The sequence below is a fragment of the Eptesicus fuscus genome, chromosome 23 (genome assembly GCF_027574615.1).
Source record: "Eptesicus fuscus isolate TK198812 chromosome 23, DD_ASM_mEF_20220401, whole genome shotgun sequence".
In the NCBI taxonomy this organism is placed as follows: Eukaryota; Metazoa; Chordata; class Mammalia; order Chiroptera; family Vespertilionidae; genus Eptesicus; species Eptesicus fuscus.
The window spans coordinates 2781502-2807969 of NC_072495.1; the positions used below are offsets into that span (position 1 = coordinate 2781502).

At 59.0% G+C, this 26468-nt stretch overlaps 1 protein-coding gene across 1 annotated transcript in view; it reads left to right on the forward strand.

The window, feature by feature from the left end:
• Positions 1-6522: 6522 nt before the first annotated feature.
• LOC114228861 (sialidase) overlaps positions 6523-26468 on the forward strand; it is a 29551-nt gene continuing 9605 nt past the window's right edge. The window contains exon 1 of the mRNA XM_054712839.1: positions 6523-6902. Within this exon, the coding sequence (XP_054568814.1) occupies positions 6523-6902 (380 nt within the window). The remainder of the gene's footprint in view (positions 6903-26468) is intronic.

Sequence of the window (26468 nt, forward strand, 5' to 3'; positions counted from 1 at the left end):
TAAATGAGAGCACCTGTGTGAACGTGGGGCCAGTCACCTTAAACCTGTCGTCACCTCCAGCGGCACTTTCGGTGTCGGTTTGGGTGGTTGGCGGTCAGATGGGATTCTGTGTGTGAAGCACGAGTCCCCCCTCATCTTCCATCCTCGCTCCTTGGTTTCTTCCGACTGACACCCCTGAAGAACTCTCCGCCGGCGTTGCTCTGCCTTGTCCACCTCTCAGTCCACATTCTCCTCCTGCCCCTTTCAGATTGTCTCTGCCCTGACCTGCGTGCAGATAGCTGGTATTCCAAAAGTGTGGGCTGATTGACAGCGGCCGCTGAACTGGCTTTGAGGGTCCTGCCTTCGGCTTCTCCCGTACATGCCTCACACTGTCACCAGGACCCATGTTCTTCCATGCGGGTCAATCATGTCAGCCCCGCCCCCGCCAAAAAACAAAACAAAGCAAAAAACGAAACCTGAATAGCATCCCGTTGTCTAAAGAATAAAATCTAAGCTTGTAACACTCGGTGCGCTCTGACCTCCTGCCCAGCCTCATCCCCTGTGTCCTCCCGTGTGCCGGGACTTCTCTCCCTATGTTCCAAACCTCTCCGGGGGTTTTATCCCTCAGTGCCTGTACTCAAACTGTGCCTGTATTCCAGAATGCCCATTTCTTCATTTCCACTGAAATCCACACTGTCGGGCTCACATGCCAGTTGCTCCACACGCTGCCTGGACCAGCTCCTTCCCTCTGGCTCAGCTGTCCCTCCTCCTACCCGCGCCCTGGGGGCACTTCCCTTTGGCACTTAATTAACTGCTGCCAGGCTGCGCTGCGCTCACACGGGCCTCACTCGCTCTCTGTGCCGCGCCCGCCCGCACGCCGCACTCAGGAGCTCGCAGCACGCGCTAGCTTGGCAGCTCGGGGCATTCGCCTGAATTGAAATTCAGCGTGAGCAGCCGTGTTTCCCAGCAAGGGTCTTGTAAAGGAGCTTTAGTGAGGTGTAACCAGGACGGACACGGACAGCCCTTTGTGCCAGTGCTTCTCAGGGCAGGGCCCTGTTCTACCCTCACAGCCACCCGAGGAGGAAGGGAGACGGGCTGGCGAAATCCGCGGTCGCCAACCTTTCAGACCTCACGGACCACCAGTGGCCCGCGGACCACCGGTTGGCCACCGCCGAGTTAAATAACTTATCCCCAAGGCAGCACCAGCGCGCGGAGGAGGCTCTAAAACTCCCAGGGCGTGCACCTCAGTGGCCGGCTCTTCATTACAGTGGGACCTGCAGTAGCATCTGGGGCCTCTTCCGAGGAGAGCAGCAGGTACCCGGAGCCGCCGCCTGCTTCTAGGGTGTGCCGGGGACGGGGGAGCCGCTCAGCACGCCGGTGCCAGCCTGGCTGGCACAGACTGTCCTCGCACCATTAGAGGACACCCGTGATGTCGGTCTGCGCCTCGGTGTCCCGGTGTCAAGCACAGGGGCAGCCGAGTGTGTTGGGCAAACATTGTTCTTTGACTCCTACGGGTTTTGATGAGCAACAAACCAGGGAGGCGTATCGGTGACAGTCATCCTGGGGTGACGTCACTGCTCGCCCCGGCCCCTGCTGAAGGCCAGGGAAGCTCTGCCGACCTTGTGCACCCCCCTCCCTCCTTCCCCCGCTCCCCCCCCCTGCGAGGTCCCCGCGCCTCTGTCCTCAGGCGCTGCAGCAGCTCCCCTCTTCCTCGGAAGGAGGAGCTGGGCCCGTGGCAGTCCGCTGTGTTTTGTGTAAACTGTGTTTCCAGCACCTTCTACCTCCTCTAGCCACAGGAATGAATTCTGAGTTTCCCTCTGACTCCCCAGCAGCCCGCTCCTCCCTGGAAGGGAGATGCGGGGGAGGGGTTGAGGCGTCCACTCTCCAATATGCCCCTGCCCGTTCCTTGCCCATCAATCCCTGTATCTCTCTCTCACTATGCAAGATGTGAAAGCTGCTTGTGGGGGTCAGGGAGGTGCCTAGTATCCAGTCATCCAAATGTCTGGGGCCACAAACATGTCCGTTGAAATGAACTTTGTTTTAGGCATAAATGAACTGCTTTTTTTTTTTAGGAGAGAAAATCTGGGTCTTACAGACCCACAGTGATAGGGAGGGGCTGGGCCTTTAAGAGGAAGGCCTCCTGTCCTGCCTCTGACTAGACTCCAGGCCCCTTGAGCGGGTGCAGGGGAAGCCACTCCACCCGCCTGGGCACCCGTTCCAGGGCTCACCGGGCCTCCTCCCCCAAAGGTTTTGTCTGCGCTGACGCCCCACAGTGCGCGGCACACAAACTCACTTCCTCTCGCCCCACAGGAGAGCCAGAGGCCGCATCTGCCATCCTTCATTCGGGCTGAAGACAGTTAATAACACGGCTCCGCAGCACCCTTCCCACTTCCACCATGTTTCCCGCGTCCCCCCCCACCACCACCCGCCCCCCTCAACACCCCCCCCCCCCAGCAACAAGCTCCCCACACGGCTGCCCACTCGGCTTCTTTCCCGTGCCCGGGGGCCAGACCTTGGGATTGGCCATTCTGACGTGGTGGGACGCAGACTGCTGGGAGGGATCACTGCTGCTGGTGATCGCCTGCCCTTGGCATCCCCGGGCAGGCAGGTGGGGCGGGGGCCTGCCCGTCTCTCCCTCTCCCTTGGATGCGCACCCGGGACAAATCAAGCGTCACAGCTGTTACTTTCACTTCCGTCCCCCCTGGACGTTCCAGCTGAATAATGGCTGTGCGGCTCGTGGGCCTCCGGCAGGGAGAGACAGGTGCCGGGTGTCCTGTCTGCAGAAAAGGGAGCCTGAACAGCTGAGAATAAACAACAGTTGCCTGGTAATACGAACTCCTCGCATGTAAAGTCAGAGGCCCGGCGGCCGTGGGGGGAGGGGAGGCCGGGTTGTGCTGGCCACCACCTGTGTGGGAGGCCAGAGGTGAGGTCCGTTTCCCAGGGAACCAGGGAGCAGGCTGAGAGCCCAGTGTGGGGGCACGGGGGAGGGGGAGGCAGGGCTGAGATTCTGAAACAGTCGTAGAAACTCTTTGGTCCTGATCCCCTCACACCAGCTGCTTTGGGAAATAGTTTTTCAAAACTTTGCACGTCCGTGTTTGCAATCAAATAACTGATGTTACGTGGTGATGCAGCCACTGGACTCGGCTGGGAAATGCCGGGCTACGGGGACCTGCTTTCCAGAGCCCCGCACTGGCTGGGATTCGGGGTTCTACCTGCCTCAGAGGACCCGGCTCCGCGCTGGCGTTGCCTTTGAGTGTTGTTATGTACATCCTCGGTGAAGTCCTGCCTTCCTCCTGGGAGGGTCAGACACGCATGGAGGCCTTAGAGAAGCGTGAGGTGCTATTCAGACAAACCTACGGACCCTGGAGTCCAGCAGCGGACAAGCAGGGTGCCTGCGGTCCGAGCGCAGCGATGGCTCCCGGCTGCGGGCAGCTCTGCCCTGAGGTCCCTTCATCGCTGACTTGCTGGCGCCACGGTAACCAGTGAGCAGACACAGCGGGGCAGCGCGGAGGGTGTGTTCAGAACAGGTCTTAAGGGATGGAAAAGGTATGGGCGGAAGCGAAGAGGGCGTGCAGGTGGAGGTGAGCAAGGAGGGTGTCGGGTGGAGGCGCTCTGGGCAGCGCTCTCAGCCACGGAGGCCACGTCAGCTTCCGCTGGGAGGAGGCCTTCCCTCAGGCCACCCGAAACGCAGACGATCATTCTCAGCTGCGGCTGCCCGAGGCTGACGTTAACTCTCACAGGATCTAGGTCCAGAGTCTATCGTGGGTGGAAAAGTGGCTGAAGCGGGTGGGAAGGAGCTGGCGAGAGTTCTTCCTTTCAACAGGCATTTCACTCAGAGGGCTGGCCCGGCTCCGTGGGTGAGCGTCGACCTATGAACCAGGAGGTCACGGTTGAAGTCCTGGTCAGGGCACATGCCCGGGTTGCGGGCTCGATCTCCAGTGTGGGGCGTGCAGGAGGCAGCCGATCAATGATTCTCTCTCATCATTGATGTTTCTCTCTCTCTCTCCCTCCCCCTTCTTCTGCGAAATCAATAAAAAACATATTAAAAATAAATAAATAAGATCGGAGTGCTCACCGTGAACTTCAGTGGGGCCTGCTCCCCTGTGACCCTCCCTTCCCCCAAAGACCAGGGAACCTTTTGGCCCCTCTACTGTGGACCCTCCTCTCTCGTGTGTGTGTTGGGGCTTCCCGTGGAATGGTAGGATCCCAGCTTCCTGCTCTCCTTACGCACCCCCGTCTCCTCCCCAGGCAGCCGCCCTGACCTGGGAGGCCACCACGGCCCGGCAAAGCACTGTCCCTGGAGGACAGCCAGGCGCTGAGCCACCCCACGGGGCCTGGTGTCTCCGTTTCACTCGGGATCCTGGGGTCCTGACGTTTGCAGTTACAGCTCAGCCTCCTTGTCACTCCCGGAGCCGGAAGGAGTGTCCCGCTCCTGGCCAGGCCTGGCACCTGAGGGGACGGGGTTTCTCCTTTCTGCCGCATCCGGGAGCTAAAATAGAGCGACACTGAACACCCTCAGCGCCGTGGCCGGGTGTGGAGACTCGGAAATGAGATGGAGCTGACGTTTTGGGGAGTCGTTTATGGCTGGGCCTGGCCTTTGCGTTTTGGCCACAGCGTCTCTCTCCTGGGCACAAAGGACTCCCGTTTCGGCCGCCCCGGGAGGAGGTGCAGCGTCCGATGCCTTCACTCCACACGGTCACTGCAGGGCACACGGGCCCGGCCAGCCGCCACCTCGACGTCCTGCTGCACTGCAGGGACCTGTTTTCTCTCAGGAAGTTCTGTGACCTTCGGGGGGCGATTTCCCTCGGCTTTGGGGCCCTGTGAGATGATCCCCTGAACTTCATCCTGGCAGAGAGGCTGGGCACCGCCTCCCAGCCAGAAGCTGGCCTCCTGGGCGCAGAGGAGCGGTGAGCCGGCGTGTGGTTAATGGTGATTCTCCTGGGCGCCGCCTGGTCTGTTTGGACGCTCCTGTCTCTACTTCCTAGTGGGCTCTCCTTTGCAGGACTTGGTGGAGGGGCAGATGCGCTGCGCGGGGAGGGAGGAGAAAGGGCCGTGAGCCTCTGCCCTGGCGGTGTGGCTCGGTTGGTTGAGCATCTCCCCAGTCACCCCATGCATGAAGCGGTTCCCTGCTCGATTCCTGGTCAGGGCACCTGCCTGGGTTGTGGACTTGATCCCCAGTAGGGGGCCTGCAGGAGGCAGCCGGTGTTTCTCTCTCCCTCTCTCTCTTTCCCTCTAAAAATCAGTGGAAACACATTTTTTAACAAGTGGTCCGTTTTAGACTCAGTCCTGACAGCGCCAGTAGGGTGGATCACGTCTAGGGCCCATCTCCAGGGAGTGAGTGGGCAGCACAGCGTGGGGCACAACAGGACTAACCCACACTTTCTAGGGTACATGATGGGGGACATACTAGACTTCCTGTGGCCCAGTCCATCCCCTGGCAGGCGCATTTGGAATTGACTGATCCCCCAGGAATGCAAAGGGCGCCCCTCAGCTCCCTGGGCCCCGGGGCTTTGCCTCGGGGTGCTCGCCCCCTAATAGGGTTCTTGGCTTGGGCGGGGGCTACGGTATTGACAGGGTGGCTCAGGAAGGGCAGGGATCAGCCCCTTTCCTACTGGTCCTGTGTGCCCGTGTCTGTCAGACCCTGTGTCTGTCCTTCCTTGGCATGTCTGTCTGCTGTCTGTCTGTCCCCGGGAAGCAGCCTGCGTAACTGTCTCCCTTGGGCTCTGCCAGGCACCCTGTGCCCCGCCTGCACCCCAGGGAGTTGAAAGAAAGCACCTCGCTTAGGAGAAGAGAGCCAGGGAGCTGCCCCTCAACCCTGTGCCACGGGCGGCCTTGGCGCGTGAGGGCTGAATTCCTCCAGGATTTGTCCCTTCTGCTTGCCCGCGCTCCCCCCGCCCCCGGCCACACACACACACACACACACACACACACACGTGCCCTGTGTTCCCCCCGGACCCCCCTCCGGGAAATCAGGGGGAGAGATTTATGAGCGCTGCGGCCAGTCTGCCGCTCGGAGAAAGTTTGCTTGGAGACGATTGCATTAGCGGCCGGCGCGGCCTTCCCGGGCGTCCGTGTGCAGCTCCACCAGCGTCAGAGCCAGCGCTGGCCTTGCGGGACAGAGGTGACCTCCTCTCACCCCCTCGTCACCCCGCTCCTCCTCCTTTATTTTTATACAGCGTCTCGCTTCCTCTCTCTCCCCTCCTCCCTCCTCCGCCTCTTCCTCCCGCTCTGCCTCCTGCAGCGCCCAGCCCGCTCCGCCCGGCCCGCCGCGCGCGCACCGCTGAGAGTTTGCCGACCGCCCCCGGCCCGGCTGCCGAGTCCCGGAGGCACGACGCCCGCCCGCGCGGGAGCCGCGGAGGAAACCACCCCGCGGGCGCGGAGCCCCGAGGGCGGGCCGAGGACCCGCGGCAACTTAGACTCGGCGCCGCCGCCCTGCGCTCCCCCGCGGCTCCCGGAGGAACCGGTCTCCCCGCAGCTCAGCCCGCGCTGCCACGTGAGCGCCGAGCGCGCCGGGAGGGAGCGGCAGCCGGAGCGGCGGGACCCATGCCGGCGGCCAACCTGATGGAGAGCCTGCAGCCGCCCGCGCTGCAGGTGCCCGGGCCGCAGGGCGCGCCCGAGGGCAGCGCGGTCTGGTCCAGCGCGTCCACCCCCTCGCTCCGCCGCCGGCGCTTCAAGCTGCGCCGCGCGAGGAACGTGCTGGAGCGGAGCCTGGAGGCCGGGCTGGCGCGGGAGCTGCCCCTGCCCGGCGGCGAGGCCCCCGGCAAGGAGCTCCTGCAGCTGCCGGCCATCGAGATCACGCCCTCCAGCGACGAGGACACGCCGTGGTCCAACTGCTCCACACCCAGCGCGTCCCCGCGCCGAAAGCGCTTCCTCCTCCGCAAGTGGCTGCGGCTGCGGGAGCGGAAGGAGTTCGGCGAGAGCAGGTACGTCCAGGTCGCCGCCTCCTTCCCTACCTCCCCTCTCCCCCAGCCGGGCCCTGGGCACCCCGCGGAAACTTAGGGGGGATCAGAAGCCCTCACCCCACGGAGCCTCGGGCACCCAGGCGCCTGGCACCGGGCTGGCGGCACTTGAGCTTCCACTCTTGCCACCGTCTCCCCCGGGCCCAGGCGGGCAATGGCTGTAGTGCCGTCTGTCTGTCTGTCTGTCTGTCTCCCTGACACATTTGCCAGGGCTCCCCGCTGCATCATCTCCCTGATCCTCAGCAAAACGGGTAACAAACCACAGCAGGTGATACTGCTCCCCTCACGCCGTCACTGTGCGCCTCACTCTGATCCTCACACTCTGAGTTAGGGCCTCTTGCTCCCACTTCGCAGATGGAGACAGCAGGAGGGGAGAGGCCTGACGTGGCTTCCCCGTGGACTTGCATTTCTCCTATAATCTCCACTTCAGTTTTTATTGTTTTATTCGGGCAGCGGCAGGTTGCCTTTCTTGGGTGTTTAGACCTCTCGGCCTGCTCCATGCCACGGTGGTGTGTGCCCGGTCAGTGTGGCCTCTGAGGAGTGGGGTGTTCGCTTTCCCTGCACAGAGAATCCTATAGACCGGCTCTGCCCAGCCTTGCCGGAGCTGTGCTCAGCCAGCCCACCGCCTCCACTCGCTTTCAGACTCGGGCCCTGTCTCGGACAGGGTGTGCCCTGGTGCGGGGTACCTGAGCAGCCGGCCGCCTTCCCGGGACTCCTCCTCCCCACCCGGATGGTTTCCCTCCCCAGGGCTCAGCAAGCACTGACTGAACGTTCCTGCGAGCAGCCTGTCTGAGCTCAGGGTGCTGTGCTCCAGGAGGGAGTGGGGGAGGGCGGGGGAGGATGAGGGGCTGTGGAGGTTGAGAACCTGGGAGGAGCCTGGGATAAGAAATTAAGACGTGTGTGTTTCACTGCCTTGAAGAGATGGAAGCATGCGTGCCACGTGGTACCGATGGTACCAGAAAAGACAGGAGAAAGAAAGGAAGAAACTCAAACCACAAGTACAGATGGGCCGCAGGAAGCGTAGGGAAAGGACGAGGGGGGGGCCTGCCAGCAGGAACGGGAGGCGACCAGGACAGAGGGAAGAGCAGGTGAGCCAAGGAAAAGGGGAAAGTATGAACCAGAAAACGGCAGTAAGTACTCCTCTATCAACAAGTGACTAAAAGCTGAAATAAACCAACAAGCAGAACAGGAACAAGCTCATCCATGCAGAGAACATTCTGGGCGGCCAGCTGGGAGGGGGTGGAGAGTGGGTGGGAAGGTGAAGGGATGGAGAAGTACAAGTGGATGGCTGCAGGCTTGTCCTGGAGATGTACGAGCAGCACGGGGAACAGAGCCGTAATGCCCCAGGAGCTATGGATGGTGTCCGATGGGAACAGGGTTATTGGGATGATCACTTAGGAAGTCATATTCTGCCTCATCCCTGGGAGTACGCCTGAAACTAACACAATATTGTATGCGAACTGTAATTGAAAAATAAAAAATGATTTAAATAAAAAGTTAATACTAAAAAAAAAAAAAAGAGGGCGAGCCACGTGTCGTGGAGGGGACATGGCGGAACCAGCGGGTCACACGGATGAGCATGCTAAGCCGCCCAGGGTTTCTCTTTGCCTGGCACCGGGCCTGGAGGTGGTGGTCCCCGCGGATGCGGATGGAGAGCTTTGTTCCGGGGCTTTCTGTGGACCTGGGACCCCAGCCCTTTCTGTCTGGAACCACACGTCCGCTCCACATGTCCTCTCCACAGCAGAGGGAAGCGGGGCCCTCCTGGTGGGAACTAACCCTGAACTGAAATAGTTCATGTGTTTGCCAGCTCTCCCTTCAAATGTGAGAGACCCTAAAGGAGAGCCTGTTTTGGTCTTGCGATTTGGCCACGTAGGCTGAGGACAAAATACGGGGAAAGAGTCCTGCGCCGCTGGCCAGGCTGGGGGCGGGGGTGGATTTGGTTAGATTTGAGGAAGGGTCCCTGGTTTTGAGAATTGTCTAAGGATTCAGTTTAATCTTCATTTCTGTTGGAGTAGGGAAGGGTTTAAGACAGTTCTTTTAAATGGTGGCTTGTTGTAGTCGGAGAATGTATGCAGTTTGTATAAAAAGATAGACTGGATTCAAACCAAATTTGTTCAACTTAAATCTCTACTCTTAACCATTATTATACGGCCTCCTGTTGGAATCTATCTGGATTGTGGTTAAAACAAAACCCTATCTTTTTTAAAAATTTATTTTTTATTGATTTGAGAGAGAGAGAAACATTGGTTGGTTGCCTCCCAATGAGGAGCTCTGATCCTCAGATGGGTCCTCACAGCCTGACGGGGGGATTGAACCTGCAACCTTTTGGCTGTACAGGAAGATGCTCCAGACTCCCGAGCCAGTGGCCGGGGAAAAACCTGTCGTTTTTGGTGCTTGGAAATGGAAGGCTTCTCAGAAAGAAAAGAAGCAATCAAGTACGCATGCCCAGCAAGGGTCCCGGAGAAGGAGCTGGTGTTGAGAAGCAATAGAACTCAAGGAACATTGGTCTTAGCGTCAGGAGTCTAGGCTTCAACTTGAGTTCTGTCATTTATTAGCGGGGAGGCTTGGGCACCGCACTTGAAGGTGCGTTTCACCTTCTCCGTCTGTGGGGCCATCTGTCAGTTCATGGGAGGTCTTAAGAGTAAAACACGTGAAATGCTGTGTAAACTTGTCCCTGCTGTGCAGGGTGAAGGAGGGTTGTCCTGTCTGAGTGTGTCACATGGAGTGGCATGTGCCTGAGAGCAGGCGGCTATGTACTCTCCGTGCCTGGAGCCACGCCTGGGATCCTCACAGGATTAGGGGGATTAAGCATACCCGGCCCAGCCTGGCATCTTCCCTCTTCACGTCCCCACCCCAGGTCCCCCCTCCACACACACAGAGGAGCCCTGTTAGGCCTGCCGCGGTGTTCTCTCTGATCTGGGAGGAGGCAGGGCCCGAGAGGGCCACAGCTTGTGGGTTTTAACTGCTAAATTGAGCATAAAAGAGGATCAGGAGACCCCACTCCTCTCCTGAACCCCGAGAAGAAAGGAGTGGAGAAAATGGTGACGTATTAGTGCGGTTTGGGGACCCAAGGGTCCAGGAGCTCAGCACCGAAACGCTCCCAGTCCCACCTGGTCTGGCTCCTCTCCGCACCTTCATTTCCGGCATGCACTTGGCCCTGCTGTGACCCAGGGATATTGGCTGGTGAATAGATAGTAACGAGTGAGTGGATGATTCCTTGCTCTGCAGTGTCTGGAATGGAATTCTTTTTGTTCATGAGTCAGGGGAAATTTCCTTGAGATGAGTCCAGAGCTGAGGGAGCTGAGGTGTTTTTTCCCCTTTATTGAGATTCTAGTGGCCCAGTGCACGAAATTCTTGCACATTAAAAGGGGATTAATTAGAGGAAATACTTTAATATTGCTATTTGCCCTTTCTCTGTAATAGAAGTGTCAGAGATGAAAGAAAATTAGTAAAATATACATGAAAATCTTCCTCCTGTCAGAGTCTGGGGCGTGCTGCGGGACCCAGAGTCAAGTCCCTGCCCATCCACATGCATCTCAAAATTGTGTAAGACCCAGACCCAGCCGACCCCATCCCCATTGGGCGAGATCCAGACCCGGCCGGCCCCACCCCCGTCAAGCCCCACCAGGTGGGGGGCGTGGCCTGAGTTCCCCCAGCCTGGCGCCAGGGTGGGGGGTGCGGCCTGAGGTCCCCTGCCAAGCCCCATGGGGGCAGAGGGGGGCGCAGCCTCAGGTCCCTGCTGATTGCTCATTAAGGCTCGTTAGGGGAACTTGGCCTCTACTGTGGGCGCCGCCATCTTTGTGGCAGAGTGATGATCAATTTGCATATTCCCTCTTCATTATATAGGATAATTTACATACCGTGCAATTCACTCCCTTTTACAATATGCAACTCAGTGGTTTTTAATATATGTACAGACATGTGCAGCCATCACCACAGTGAACCTTAGAACACCTCCTTACCTTACCAACAACCTGTGCCCTTTAGATGTTACCCGCATCTCCAGATTCCTCATCCCCCCCCAACCCCCATCCCTAGGCAACCGGGAATCTCCTGTCTGTGGAACTGAGTTTTGAATGGGGACCCAATGCCTCTTAGTGAAAGCAGTTTGGGTATTTTGGCTTCAAGATGGAGATGGATGACAAGTGTGGTCTTGCTCGGGGATGTGGCAAGTGAGGGTGGGGAGGTGAGGGGCTGACAGGACAGGAATTATGCAGAGTTTGAATTTCCATCCGTCAGTCAGCCAACAAAGGCGCCCCGAGCTTCTGCAGGCAGGGTGCTGTACACACAGGTCAGCTCGTGGGCTCTGGGGCCCCGGAGATACATAACCTGAGTGGAATTTGAAGCAACTAATCGTGCTGTTCTGTGTGAACTGGGCGGCGAGTGGAGGCCACAGCTGTGCCCTGGGACTATGCTGCCACCGTGGCACTCGATGGCTCCCGTGTCTGCTGGCCGTGCCTCTGAGCCCTGCAGGCGCCGCCGAGGCGGTGAGGCCGGCAGGCTGTGAGGACCGCGGTGTGTCTCCGTGGCCCGTGGCCGGCAGGCTGCGAGGACCGTGCTGTGTCTCAGAGGCCCGTGGCCGGCAGGCTGCGAGGACCGTGCTGTGTCTCCGTGGCCCGTGGCCGGCAGGCTGCGAGGACCGACCTGAGGATCGGAGCTCCTCCGACTCGGGACCGTGGCAGGGTCGGAAGTGAGACGGAGCTGCATCTTCCAGGATGGCATCTGCACCCCCTGCAGGGGAGGGAAGCTGAGCAGGGGTGAAGACGTGGGAGAGGGTGCTGATGCGGGCGCCCAGGAGCGCTGCTCTGCTTCCCTCTCTCCAGCACCCTCTGTAGGACCCCATGGGCTCCATCTCCCGTTGGTGGGTCTGTCCCCGCTGCCGTGTAACCTGCCACGCCTGCTCACAGTCCAGCAGGCCAGCGGCTGGAGGGTCTTGTCTCCCTGGAGCCTCGGCTCAGGCTTAGCTACACCTCCGACCTCAGGGGGTGCCGCTTCGTGATTCCGCCCAGCCTGGCAGGCCCGGCTACCTGCCTGGTGCGGCCTCGCTGGAGGGTGGGCTTGCAGGAAATGCATACATGTCGTTGGTTATTTATCTCGGTTCTCCTCCCCCTCCTCTTACCTATAGAGCACATGTGCTTCCGGTTTCAGCTCAGTTTCCAGGGGAGGGGGACCGCGTGCTCTGCCCCTCAGCCGTGTGCCTGCCTGCCGGGCGTGAGAAGCACAGGAAGTGTGGGAGAGAAGAAACCTAACCCAAAGCATCAAACAAATGCTGGGGGAGCCGGTGATTTGCGAGCAGATTGAGCAATCAGTGCCGGGTAAGGTTCAACTAGCAAAATCCCCACCAGCCCCAGGGTTCCTTGAGGCCGGGGACTGGGCCTTACTTTGTGCCAAGTTTTCTGCTAAGCGCCCTAAATACACAATCACATTTAATCCTCACCACCACCCCGCAAGGTGGGTTTTAGGGCCGAGAATCCTGAAGTTCAGGGATAATTTGCTCCTGGCTGAACCAACAGCAGCAAGAATGAGATTTGAGCCAGACGCTATACCATTCCCCAGGGCCTGGCACTGCGCCGGTGTTTGCTCACCTGCAGGTGGAGGGGAGGTTCTGCAGGAAGGTGGAGCAAGGTCAGAGGGCAGGGTGGCCGCTGAAGGGGAAGCGTGGAGGAGGGTCGTGGCCACGCACCGCGCTGGAGGCAGCCACGGGCCTGGGCGGACTGGTCCTTGGGGAGCGGCTGGCCTCTGGCTGAGGGGGTGGACACAGAGAAGCAGAAATGGGCCCTGTGGACTCCTTCTCACTGGCAAGGTTCCTCCTGGCGTTGGTATCGAGCGTTTCCATGGTGGCTATGCACTCAGGGTGCCAATTACATGTCAGGCAGGAGACGAGACAGGCGATCCTGGGGCGTGTGAACAGGTGACAATCCTGCCTGCTCGGTCACTCTCTCCCGGGCGTTATCTGTGCGCCAGTTGCTGTGATGGTCACAGGTCATTGCTTCTGGGGTAGCTCTGCCGTTCTCGTTAAGGCGTCTGAACGGCTAGGCCGCTGCGGGGGAGTTTCCTTCCTGGCCCCAGTGCTCACCACGCCCGCCTGCCAGAGCAGAGCCGAGAGCCGGTGCTGCCGGTGGCTGTGCGCAGGGGGCTTTTCTGAGCCGGAGCCCCAGCCCGTGGTGACTCGCCAAGGGGCTGCTGGACCTGCTGTGAGGGCAGATACAGCTTTTACACATCTGTGGGGCCTGTGTGCGCCTGCCTTTAGAGCCGAGGCACCGTCCGGCTCAGAGCCGGGAGAGCTTCCCTTGGGTGCACCAGCGGAAACCGAAAGTGCCTTCAGGTGGGAGGGGGAGGCCGAGGGAGATGCTTCGAGCTGGCGAAGGAGACACGGGCAGTGGCCTGCCACCCCATCTGCACTGCGGGCGCCGTGTGCCACCCCGAGGCAGTCCTGCTCTCATTACTCTGTTTTCAGACCCCGTGTCTGGATTTCCGATTCAGAGGGCACAGGGCAGAGCCATCCCCAGCCGTGCGCAGCCAGGACCACTGAGGAGGCGGGAGGCGGGGACCACAGCCTTCACCCGGGGCCCTGCACGGTGCTTTGGGCAGATGAGGCGACCTTTGTCCATGTTCTGATCGGACGAGATGGAGAATGAAAACCATTGGCTCCGTCGTGGAGGCACAGCTGGTCGCGGCCTGGAACTGCGGCCTCTCTCCCAGTCTGGGCCAGTTTCTACCAGCACATCCCTGGAGCGCTGCCGTTCCTCTGAGGGCCCCCACGTCCACACAGCCACGCGGCTGCTCCCAGCCGGGGCCTCTTGCCCCGTCTGACCACAGAGTTTCCTCTTGCTGCTTCTGGTTAGCAAGTTCAGGCAGGAAACGAGGGCACTGAGTAAAGGGACAAACAAAACAAAACAAAACACAGCACAACACCACACAGCTCCCCACCAAAATCAACGAACAGCCGCCTGGTTTTCCCCTTTTCTGGAACCACGGAAACGGCCTTTGCCTGGGGCCTGGTGTGGGCATGGGTGGGTGGTAGCCTTGCGAAACGTGCCCCAGCGATTAGGAAAACACTGAGAGGCGGGCCGGTTAGGTGAGGGACACCCTTTTCAGTCTCTCCCAGGGTCTTCCAGCTCGATGATTAACGTAAATTTTTATGTTATAAAAGAGTGAACATTGTGCATGTAATAAAATAGCAAGTTAATACACAATTTTTGGATAGTGGGGAGGAGGAAAACAGTCGATCATTTTATCATGCTAACCCAACTAGCCTGTTCGGTGTTCCTCTCTCCCTGTTATTTGTTCTCACTCAGATTTCCTCCCTCCCTCCCTCTCTCTTCCTTCCTTCTTTCCTTCCTTCCTTCCCTCCTTCCTTCGTTATTCCTCACCCGAGGATATTTTTCCATTGATTTTTAGAGAGTGGAAGAGAGAGGGAAAGACAGAGAGAAATATTGACGTGAGAGAAACACATGGATTGGTTGCCTCCTGCGTAAGTCCCGACCAGGGCCTGAGCCGGGGAGGAGCCTGCATCCAGGCATGTGCCCTTGACTGGAATCAAACCCGGGACCCTTCGATCCGTAGGCCGACACTATCCACGGAGCCAAACCAGCTAGGGCTCAGATTTTCTTTTTAATTGAAGGACTTCTTTTCTTTTCCATCAACTGGTTCCTGCAGAAGGTCAGGGAGAGCGCAGGCCCGTGGGTGAGGAGTGGCAGGTCTGGAATAAGGAGCAAAGGAGTTTCTGGAACTGCTTGTGGAGGTGCCATCAGATTGGGATGCTTCTCCAGCGTGGGGAGCCCCTCCTCACAGCCGAAGCCACTTAGCCGCGGCCTCCCATTCTCCGTAACCCAGGCCTGTCCTGACCCCGCACCCTGCTCGGTCCGACGGGCCTCGTTCCCAGCTGGCTCAGGACGCTCCGACGCTCCTGGCCTTCCCGCTGATTCTCAGGCTGGACGGCGTGGCCGTGGGAGAGCTCTGCACCGGGGCTGCTCCGGAGCGCGGCTGGCCCTGGCGTGGTGACAGCGTGTGCTGTCTCTACGTCTGTAATGAGCCACGTGGTCCGGGCACGGGAACGTTTCCGTTAAGAAACAAACAGAAGACACACACGCTCCCGGGAAGGAGATCGCGCCCCCGGCCTTGATTACGTCCGCGTCTTCAAGCCGTGTGGTGAGAAAGCCCGACCTGGATCGCACCGAGTCCTGAAGTCCTCCAGGGTGCGGTCCGAACTCCTCCTCCTTTGTTTCGTCCTCGGCGTAGCGGAGAGGATAGCTGCTCACCGGGCTCTGGGACTATTCCTTAGCAGCCTCGGAACTGGTACCGCGGGCTGTCCCTTCCAGATTCTGAGGGAAGCCCTGGCTTCGTCCTGCCCACGTGGACTTCCCTGCTCTCCCAGCGGGGACTGTGCAGCCCTGTGGGCTTCCTGGAGGAATCGGCAGCCACACACGTGGAAGACAGAGCAAGTCTTAGGCGTGAGCGATAGGAACTGGCCTGCCCATTCAGAAAGCTCTCAGGAGTCCTCTCCCTCTCGGCGCTTCTTCGTGCTCGAATCGCTGCCCAGAACGTCTGTATCGCCGACACGCCTTGTCCTTAGCCTCGGAGAGTGGCGGGAGGTGCTAACTCGGAGCAGTCATTCTCATAGGGCACAGCACCGGCTGGTCCTTCGGGCACGGGGCGGGGCCGGGTGCCTGTCTTTTCAATATTGGGGTGCTTTGGTTTCTCACCCCAGGCCTTTGATTTCTCCTGCTCCTCCTCCCCCTCCTTCCCACTCCCTCTCTCTCTTCCTAAACCCACACACTCTCCTTAAAGGGCATTCTGTCCGCTCCCCTGGCTTGGATCATTCCTGAATGATGCTGACTCACCTGTATCTCAGACTCATCTCCTCTGAGCCTGAGGCCCATCCATCCAACGGGCGAATGGGCATTTCCACAGGAATGTGCTTCACAACCCAGCTGGCCCATCCCGCTTGAACCCAGCAGCTTCCCCTCCAAGACAGTCCCTCTCGCTCTGTTCCCTGCATTGAAATAGGGACCCGTCATGTCACAAGGCTTCCCTGCCTAGGAGGGCGTGTCCTTCACGTCTGTCCCATCTCCGGCCGCCAGCAGCCGGGTGTGGCTCGAGCACCGTCCTGTCCGTCTGACTGCCCCGCAGCCCTGCCCCCGGTTCCAGCCCGGCAGCGCTCTTCAGGGCCCCCTGCTCCCCCCTCCCCCCTCGTTCACCCACCACGTGCCCAGGACTTGGCCTCCCGCCAAAGCGACCTTTCAGCACCGTCCCTTCCCGGGTCTTCGCAGACACGCTCCCCCGTAGAGAATGAACTCCACGCTGTGACACGGACCCAGGGTGCCCCCCTCAGCCCTCCTCCTCCTCCGACCTGGCTTCCTCAGCCTCCCCCCGGACGCAGGCAGTCACTGCAGGTGTGTTCCTGACCTGGGATCGTTTGGTGACGCTGCACCCTTCCTGGCGGGCGAGATGTGAGGGCGGTCGCCGTACTCAGTTTTGTTTCATTTGCCAAGCTCTTGTCTGGAACGCAGCAGGAGCTCAGTAAATATGTGTTTAGGGAATGAACAAATAATCAAATGAATAAAGGATTTTCATGAAATCCTATTAGAGATCACTTTGCAAAGCAAGACGCCCTGTGGAAGCTGAATGACTGCACCTCGTCGTGTGCGTTTCTGTACGTCTGGACTGTTGGTATTGGATTGTCTGTCTGTGGTTGGCTTCCTTCATGCTTTTTTCTTTACGCCGCCCGTGGCTTCCATGAGACTAAAAATGCCCAGCGGTCCAAGACGCTAGTCCCCTAGGGGTGGTCTCCATGGAGAGTCGGACTTGGCGTGTTAGGTGGAGAGGGATCATCTGTCCCAAAACAAGGCCTCCGACTGCAGGACCTCATTGGGAGCAGCTCTGCGGCTGATGGCCGACCGGGGGGCGAGGGGAAGCGGGGGCGGGGAGGGGTACAGTCTGCACATGGTCTCAGCCCTTCCCACCTTTGAGGAACATGTTACTTGGGCACATCCCGTCGCTGAAAGGGACTTGGTTTGCTTTCCACACTTGGAAATGGGGAGCTGTGCAATGAGGTCTCGCCCCCGATGTGAAGAAGCGATGGATGGAGGGGCGCTGGGGCTGGCGGGGCGGCTGAGTCCTCCCCGGAGGGTGGGCCTCCGTGTCCTCAGGGCGGGCTTTCGGGCGCAGACGTGGTCCCTGCTCTGACCTGGCCCGGGACCCGGAGACGCGGGTGTTCGCTGACCTCGGCGCAGCTGTCGGCGCCAGAGCAGCTGTTCTGGGGTTTGGCTCTGTCTCCTCTTCCAGGGGAAGCCAGGCCGCAGGGTCGCCAGCCGGAGGGCCTCCGTGTGCCGTGTAAGGACAGCCGGGAAGCCGGCCACCGTGCCCCTCACGGAGCCCCGGAGCCGGGAGCCCGGGCGGAGGGCAGAGGAGGGGCACTGACCCTGGCCGCGGGGACTGGCAGGAGGCAGAGCCGGCGTCCGGTGCACACGGATGGAAGTCCTTCATCGTGGTCTCCTCATCCAGGAGCACTTGGCCCTTTTGAAAGTGACCTCCAGGCCTGGGCACCGAGTGTAATTACTCCTTGTGTTTGCCCAGCACTTACCACGACGCCTGGCACCCGGGCCTTCCCGGCCCGTGCCTGTGGCATGACGAGCCAGGCCTCCGTCTGTTCCGGCAGCCTGTGGGGCAGGGACAGTGAGCCTGCCCGCGGGCGCGGACGGAAATGGAAACCTGAAACGTGCCCGCGTTCACGGCCCTCGGGAAGGACGCTGGGCTGTGTCATTGGAGGGCAGACCCTTTCTGTACCGTACAGACCATGGGACATCCGACCCCCACTGAGGTTTCTGCGCACGTGCCGAGCTTGCCTGGCCTCTGCGCCTGATGGCTTTCCTTTCGTTCATTTATTGTCATTTCATTTGCTCAGCAGCAGAGTTGTGTTTATTACCCCAGCATCTATCAGGCAGTCCGTGCAGGTCGCACAAATGCACGTAAGTTCTAAAGCGTGACAAGTGACGAGGGGAGCGCGGTGCGGCGGCGGCGGCGGCGGCCCCGGGGAAGCCTCCTGGGCGCAGGGGGTGGCCATCTGTCCTGGGGGAGCAGAGCCGTTTCCGCTCAACATGCCGCCTCGTCCACTTGTTTCCCAGAACAGGCGGCGGCGGGCAGCGCTGGCGGGGGAGGCCCGCCCTGGCCTGGCACCTCCGGCATTTGCTTCTCTCCTGTCTGTCAGATGAAGGACCATTGAACTTCCTTTGGTTTGTGAAGTGACCCACGTCCCGCGTGGTTCAGGGTTCGGGCTCTGGAAGAGGGGCCGCACCGCACGCAAGTGACAGAGACGAGACAAACAATAATTTGGAAATATTGGGGGACCAGGCGGGAGCCCAGCTCAAGAGGAAGGACTCCGCTTGGGCTCCGGCCTCGCCATCCTTTTATTCAGTTTGGGACCCACCTACAGCCCTTAGGCAGGCGATTTCCAGTAACAGGCAGACTACCTTATCAGGAAGGACTTCCAGGACTGCCTGGTGGGGAAGTTGCTTCAGTGTACAGCCCTGACCTTGGCCAGAGCTCAAGGGTCGCCAGCCTTCCGGCCTCCTTGTCCACACCTCTCTGCTGGTGAAGACAGTGGGCAGATTCCCACATGGTTTTTCCAGGGGAAACTAAAGTGTTGTGTTTTACTAGCACTGTTCATGCTAAGGATCCAAAATTGAGGCTCTTTTGGTTTATTATCTGTACTTCTGAGCTCATTTCTCATGGCCCCCGAGCACCTAGGGCCTTGGAGCTCCCGCCCCCAGTTGCCTGCGAGGCTAAGGCCCTGTGGGTGCCGGGGCTGCTGGGAAAGAATGGACTTTCACTGTCGTAAGGAGCTCAGCTGGGCGCTGGGACGGGGAGCAGGAAGCAGCTGGCACCATGCAGGTAACTCAGAACACACCGGTTAAGTGGGTAGGTACCTGAGAATGAGCGAATGGTCGTTTAAAACAAATGCTGCATGTTTAATATATATTTAATATGTAGAGATATTACACGTGTGTGTGCGTGTGCATGTGTGCACTGTGTACATGTGTGTCGTGTGTGTGTGTGTGTGTGTGTGTGTGTTTAACCCTAGGGCAGCTGAGGTGCTCTTTGGCTATGGGATGGTGATGCAACTATTGTTAGCAAGAAATTTCACTTAGCCTCCTGAGTATGATATTTATCCTAATGTCAGCAGTTGGCTTAGATCCATCTGCCTCGGGGAGACCAAGACTCGGTCGGCGCGGTGCCAGGCGAGGACGAGCTGAGCCCCGCGGGGCTGGGGATGGTATCGAAGCCACGCGTGGCCACGGATGGAGTGTGAGGATGATTCAGGGCCGCTGAGGATCCGTAGTGCTCCTGCCTCTTCCGCGGTTGCTTACCTTGAACGATACGCTGAGAACCGCGCTGCCTCTCCCCGCTGTGTAGACGGCGGCTTCCCGGGGCTGCAGTGACTCATCTCCGGAGCGACTTCAGCTGCGTCCTGGGTCCTGGCGTGGAACCCCAGCCGCTGCCCTCAGGCTGCGGTGCATCCTCCTCTCCGCCGTGAACCGGAGCTGAGAACACGTGATCATGAGGGTGAGGCAGCGCAGTGCCTGAGGCCCAGAGGCACCCACCTCTGAGACTGCCTCACCTCCCTTTCCTTTGGGCCCGGGAAAGAGGGGTTCCACACGCTGACCCTGAGGGCCCACCTCGTGGGTCTGAGGGCAGGCGCGGGGCTGTGGTTTCGTCATCGCGTCATTGCTGAGTCGTTTGGGGTTGGCAGCCCAGGAGAGCAGAGCGGCCTGAGGGTGGCTGGGCGTCCTGTCCTGTCTCAGGGCGAGGCCTCGGGCACCTCAGCAGCAGGTGGCCAGAAAGCTTGGCCGAGTCGATGTGGCACTTGACCGTGTGTGGACGCGGCGTGGCGGAAACCCTCAGGCGGGTGCCCCCGGCTGCTGCCTCAGCCCGCCGGCTGCGTCTCCCGGCCCCAGGGCTCCCGGGAGGGTACATGACCGAAGTATTTGGTTAGGACTGTGTTTATTTCTTCTCACTGGGAAAAAAGTAACGTTTTCCTGGGCTACAGGGGGAATGAGTCGGGTGGGGTGGGGCTGGGCCTAAGGCAGGGCTGAAGTGGGGGAGCAGGAAGGACTCTGGGAAACAGTGCAGCTGGCAGTGGTCCCGGAGGCCCGGTGCCCCCACTCCCTTCATCTGTCTGCAGGGTTTCTGCCGCCCCCCCATGTGTCCACCCCTGCCGGGCGCGCCCGCCCCTCCTGCCCCGGGGCCTCTGCCCGGCCCCAGGGGGCACATGCCAGGCTTTCTGGGTCCTCCTTCCCTGCAGCACGCCGGCACGTCCAGTTTTAGGGGTTTGGTTTGTGTTCATGGAGGGGACCAGGCAGGTGGGGACGTTATCAGTTGGGAAGCACAGTCAGAGAACATCTGTCCTTATTCTTGAGCTTGACCTTCAGTCGGATGGAAGATAGATGCTTGCCGCTTTTTCTCGGGTCTCTAAAGCGTTCTTGCAGGAACTACCGGGTGTTTCTAGGAATTGGCTGACTCAGTCTCCTCCGGATTGGCTCCTGACCCGAGCGGCTTCCGCCAGAGCTGGCAGGGGATTCCAGTGACCTGCCCGTGGTGGCTTCATAAACCGTGTGTACGAAGAGGCCCTCGGGCACCCGTGTGGCTGATCTGCGCTGGCCTGCCCCCAGTCCCGCCCGCGCCTGAGGGGGTGGCGCCGGCCTCTTCGGTCACCAAAGCCTCCCCTCGGGCGTCAGGCCAGCTGTCACTGCCGCCTGGAGCCTCCCTCGGCCGGGCTCCAGCTGCGGGCGCCCTGCCTCTCCCGGCACGCTGCTCTGTCCGCTGGGCTCCAGCTGCGGCGCCCTGCCTCTCCCGGCACGCTGCTCTGTCCGCTGGGCTCCAGCTGCGGCGCCCTGCCTCTCCCGGCACGCTGCTCTGTCCGCTGGGCTCCAGCTGCGGCGCCCTGCCTCTCCCGGCACGCTGCTCTGTCCGCTGGGCTCCAGCTGCGGCGCCCTGCCTCTCCCGGCACGCTGCTCTGTCCGCTGGGCTGCCGATGGCCCCTCCCCAGCTGGGTGCTGGGCAGCTGGCATAGGCCGCTTTTCAGATGGTCAGAAACTTGTTTATTTCACCGTTTCACGCCTGGCCTTGCGGCCGTTCTTTGCAAACTGCCCCATCTCAGATCAGCGCCTGCTGACTGTCAGGGCAAACGCTTGTCCCTTTTGTCCCAAGGTCTGGCTGCACTGGGCGTCCAGGTGTGCTTGCTTCCTGGCCGCGGGCTGCCTCCTGCAGGGCGGAAGGGGGAGAGGACTTCAGCAGAACCGCTCAGGCTCTACCCAGCCCCTGGCCCCTGACTCAGGCCTCCCTTCGTCTTCTCACCGAGGTCCTTCCCGCCACCCACCCTTCCCAGCTCCCAGCGAACGCTGCGGCAGCATTGTCAGTGAAAGTCAGCATTCAGGGGCAGAAAACCGGGACCGAAATCTCACCCTTTGGCTCACCAACAAGTCGCTCTTATATGTCACGTGTTCCCTTGAGCCTTTACTTTTGTCATCTTTGCAATGGAGATCAGAATATATACATATGTGTGTGTATAAATGTGTGTGTATATCTATATACACCTAGTGGCCAGCTTATTATGATCTCTGAATGCATAATAATCTGTCCATTCAGTGTGTGTGTGTGTGTGTGTGTGTATACATATACATATATATATACATATACGTATACATACACATATACATACACACACACACACACACACACATACATACACATATATATATATATTAGAGGCCGGGTGCATGAATTCGTGCATGGGTGGGGTCAGGCCAGCCTGGCTAGGGGGAGGGGTCATGGGCAGTTGGCCGGCCTGCCTGCTGGTTGAACTCCTGGTCAAGGGGACAATTTGCATATTAGCTTTTTATTATATAGGATATACCCTGAGTAGCCAGATTATTATGCGTTCAGAGATCTTAGTAATCTGGCCACTCAGTGTATATAAAAGGCTAAGTGTCTGTCTGACCGGTAGCTATGATGCGCACTGGCCACCAGGGGGCAGATGCTCAATGCAGGAGCTGCCGTGACCCGCACTGGCCATTTACAAAGAAGCGGCACCAGGGACCTGGCACCAACAAACCAACACTCGGCTTCCCCCAAGTGGGACACAGGCCCCGCCACCACCCCGGAGCGTCAGCCCACCAAATCGCAGCCAATGTTGCCAAGCGCAAAATGCGGCCCACAGCCCAGCCCAGAAATGGTGGCTGTGGTTGCTGGGTAATGATGTCACATAGCAACGCCCGGCTTCCTCTCCCTAGCCACTAGCCTCCTTGCAGTTTCTTCAGCCCAGGAGCACGACTTGCTTTATAGCCAGGTGCAAACATTTTACACTTTAACCAAATGTCTGTGAAGCATTTTCCCGTGCCTCATCTCATTTGATTCTCACAGAAGTCCTGGAGTAGGTAGATAGGAGACTCGAGCCTGTCTATAGATGAGTCAAGTTCCACAGCCAACTGGAATTGGCCTCAGTTTCCTGGTCTGTAAAATGGATTAACTGTGTCCCACTGCCTTCGCTGAGCTTTGAGGGCCAGTTGAGATACTATATAAGGAAAATGAGGGAAGAAGTGAGAAAGAAAAGGAAGGACAAGCAACACAAAAGAAAGACTGGAAGGAACCTGTAAACCCATTGTCACTTAAATAGGGAATATAGTCAATAGTGTTGTAATGATGGTATGATGCCAGGTGGGTGCTGGAAATATCAGGGAACACTTTGTAAAGTATATGGTTTTCTAACCACTATTCTGTAACTAATATAAAACCTGAAACTAATACAAAATAATATTGAATGTAAAGAAATGAAAATAGGAGTGAAATTTTTATAAATTTCAAAGTTTAAATAAAGGCTGTAAAAGAAGAAAGGGGGAGAATAAAAATAGTCTTTTTCATTTTACCACTTCATTATCTTTTCAGTACATGAAAAAGACAGTTGTCTTTATATGGAGCTTTTATAAGTCATTATCTTTTCTAAGTCATTATCTCATTTGATGTTCAGGGCAACTTAAAGACAAGATAATTATTCCCTCCACTATTCAAAGAAAGGAAATCTTGGTGTCTGGCCCCAATGATTCAATCATAAAGTCCTTATTGTAAAGCAGGGTTAGTGAAAATTTCTGTGAAGGGTCATATCTACACTAATAAAAGCCTTGGGGGTGATCAGGCCAGCAGGGGAGGGCAGTTGGGGGCAATCAGGCTGGCAGGGGAGCAGTTAGGTGTCAATCAGGCCGGCAGGGGAGCGGTTAGGAGCCAGCGGTCCTGGATTGTGAGAGGGATGTCCAACTGCCGGTTTAGCAGGATTGGGCCTAAACCGGGCAGTCGGACATCCACTGAGGGATCCCAGATTGGAGAGGGTGCAGACCTGGCTGAGGGACCCCCCCCCCCATGCACAAATTTCGTGCACCGGGCCACTAGTGTGTGTGTGTGTGTATGTGTGTGTGTGTGTGTGTGTGTATGTATATATATATATATAAAAGGCTAAGTTGACTCGTGCATGCACCATACATATAAAGCTCTCGCTGGTGCCAATCGCACATGTGTGTTTCAATCCATCACTGTCTATCGTGAATTTAGTTGGCACTTCTATTATAGAGAAAGGGCGAGTAGCGATATTAAAATATTTCTTCTAAGTAATTTCCTTTCAATGTGCACAAATCCGTGCACCAGGACACTAGTGTGTATATAATCTGCTTTCTGACCGTGGAAGGAAGTTTGTGGAGCACTTAGTACCTGGGAGGCACTGTCTAGCTGTGAAGACAGCACGTATTAGCGTGCAGTGGCCTGAATACTCGGAGAAAAGCAGCGCTGTTTGCGCTAGAGGAGGTTTCTCTGATGTCGCCGATGTGCGGTGAAGGCGTGGGCAGAGCCACCATTACCACTGTGGTCCGCTCAGGCTCGGGTCTGTCGTGGCTCCGAGGGAGCCGAGCTGCGGGTCCAGGAGAATCCGTGAGAACCCCTGAATCAGGACATGAATGCGTCAGAGGGGGACAGCCAGGCTCTGGGGGGCACGGACTTAGGGGCCTGAGGGGGAGATGCCGTTGTTGAGGTGGGGCTGTGGGGTCACGGAGAAGAGGCGTTTAGGGTGGAGGGGACAGCATGTGCCACGCGGGAGGGGCACAGCGGCTCCGTGCCCCCGGGGCTCAGCCCAGGCCCGCAGGGGAAGGGGAAGGGGAAGGGGAAGCTGGTGGCATGTGGTGAGGCCTGGTGTGTGAGGCAAAGGTCTCTGGACTGTCATTTCTGAGAAAGCCACCAAAGGACTTCACCCAGGAAGAGCGTGTTGGTGCTTCAGAAGATAGCAGGTGGTGAGGCCTGTCCGTGTGCGGCGGCGGCCTCGCCCCTGCGCACAGCGCTGCCCAACTGAGTTCAGGCTCCTCGTGCTGACGTGGGAGCGCTCACACCCGGAATTCAGCAAGTGATATAAGGCAGCCCCTCTCCCCACGCTGGCGTTAAAAATGTGTCAGCACAGTTGGGGCTGTTGCAGTAGGCTAGGGCTTCCGTAGTTAGCAAGCTGGGCTGTGTGTCAAAAACCCTCAGATCCCACCCCACACCCCCGGGTCAGGATCGAGGGCAAGTGAGGGGCAGGAGCCTGCTCATAGCACGTTTCCGGGCGATTCCTAGGCAGCCAGTCTGGCCTGGCCTCTGGGTCCGGGCAGGGGGCGTGGGGTGGGGGGAGGCTGCTAGAAAGGGCGCATCAGAGGAGGAGCAGCGGGACTTGGGGACGGGTGGAGCGGGGGCGGGGAGCGAGCTCCCCCCACTCTTTCCAGTTTCCTTGTTGGACAGCTGAGCAGATGCTGGCGCAGGTAGCGGACAGCAGGGCAGGCTGTTTGGTAGAAGAGATGAGAGTGGCGGGGGGGGGGGGGGTAGTTTTCGACGTGAGGAGCCTGGGGAGGCCGGGTGTTGGCCACCCGGGAGGCAGCGGGGTTCGGGGACCTGGTGCTGTTGCAGCAGTCAGAGCTGCGGTGGAGGTTGGGGGTCAGCGAGCCCTGGTCTGGGTGAGACTGTGGGGACGGGGTGCTGAGGAGAGGAGGGGACTGTGGTCGGAGCTCTGGGCAAGCCTTCCAGGGGTCGGAGAGCAAGAAGCGCTGAGAAGAGACACAGCAGGAGGCAGTCTGTGTGTCTCTAAGTGTGAGCTTCCTCGGAAGGGGTCCTTAAGGGCTTCCAGAACCCCAACGCTGAGCAGGAACCACACGTGCGTTTTCTGTACTCGGACCACGTGAAGCGTGGCGTGTGTGTGGCTTGAATTCTGTCATCCCGGTGTGGAGAGGACGCCACCTGGCATTCCGAGTGGGAGGTGTGTGCCTTGCATTACACACACACATGCACACACACACGCACACGCACTCACGCACACACACGTGCACGCACACGCACACGCACACATGCATGTTAACCGGGAGACGGGCTGCGTGGCGTCAGTCATCGCTCACAGTGTGGCAGCTGGGAACCTGGGTGAAGGGCTGCTGCTGTGGAGGAAGTGGGGGCGTGTGGCAGCCAAACAGAGGCTCCCCTGTGCCCTGGGCAGCCCCGACTTGCCTGTGAGAGGAAATCAACGGAAAAGGAACCTACCTCCTCCTTTTGAGCGGTTTGGATACAGGGACCGGGATCAGGATGACTGTCCCAAGTGAGGCCTGGGGTTACCTGTGGACCAAGTGGCCTTTGCGAGCCTGCAGCTCCCAGCACCGCCCTGTCCACGGCCAGGGAAGCAAGGGGTGTCCTGAGGCAGGAGGGGCCCCGGGGCTGGGGGAGGGAGGGCCAGACTGGCCGGAGGCCCACTGCCCGGGTCCGACCGATTCCCAGAGCTGCCAGGTTCTGGGCGGCACCTCGGGCGCTCTGGCTGCCGGCTGAGTGAGGCTGACCACTGAGCGGCCTGGTCAGCTTGTGCTCACTCGCTCCCGAGGGCCTGAGCGTTCGCAGTGACGCTAGTAGATGGGAATAGAACACGCGGGGAGCTGGAACGCAGCGGCGAGTCCCTTTGGCTGAGGGCAGGTGAAGAGAGTTTGAGCTGAGAAGCTGTCCCTCTCCCTTCCTCTCTGAAGTCAATAAAAAATAAAAAAAGAACAGAGCCTTAGAGAGAATCATCCATTTTCCCCATCAAAGCTTGGTTATCTGTATCCGTGAGAGCCAAGGATTGGCATGGAAACGTAAAAGTCACGGACACTTCAGAAAGGAAGAGGCGAACGAAAGAGCTGGAGCTTCCAAACTTCCTGCAAACATTTACAGAAACGTCTCCTCGGAGAGCCACGCTCGCCTGCACGCTCCACGAGGCCCCGCGGGAGGCGCCGCTTCCTCTCTTGGCGTCGCCGAGGGTGCCCGGCTGTGGCACGGTGGGGCAGAGGAGGGCGGCGTCAGGGGGCAGTGCCGGCCCGGCTGTGGCACGGTGGGGCAGAGGAGGGCGGCGTCAGGGGGCAGTGCCGGCCCGGCTGTGGCACGGTGGGGCAGAGGAGGGCGGCGTCAGGGGGCAGTGCCGGCCCGGTAGCTTTCCGAACAGTGGCTGCCTTATCCGCA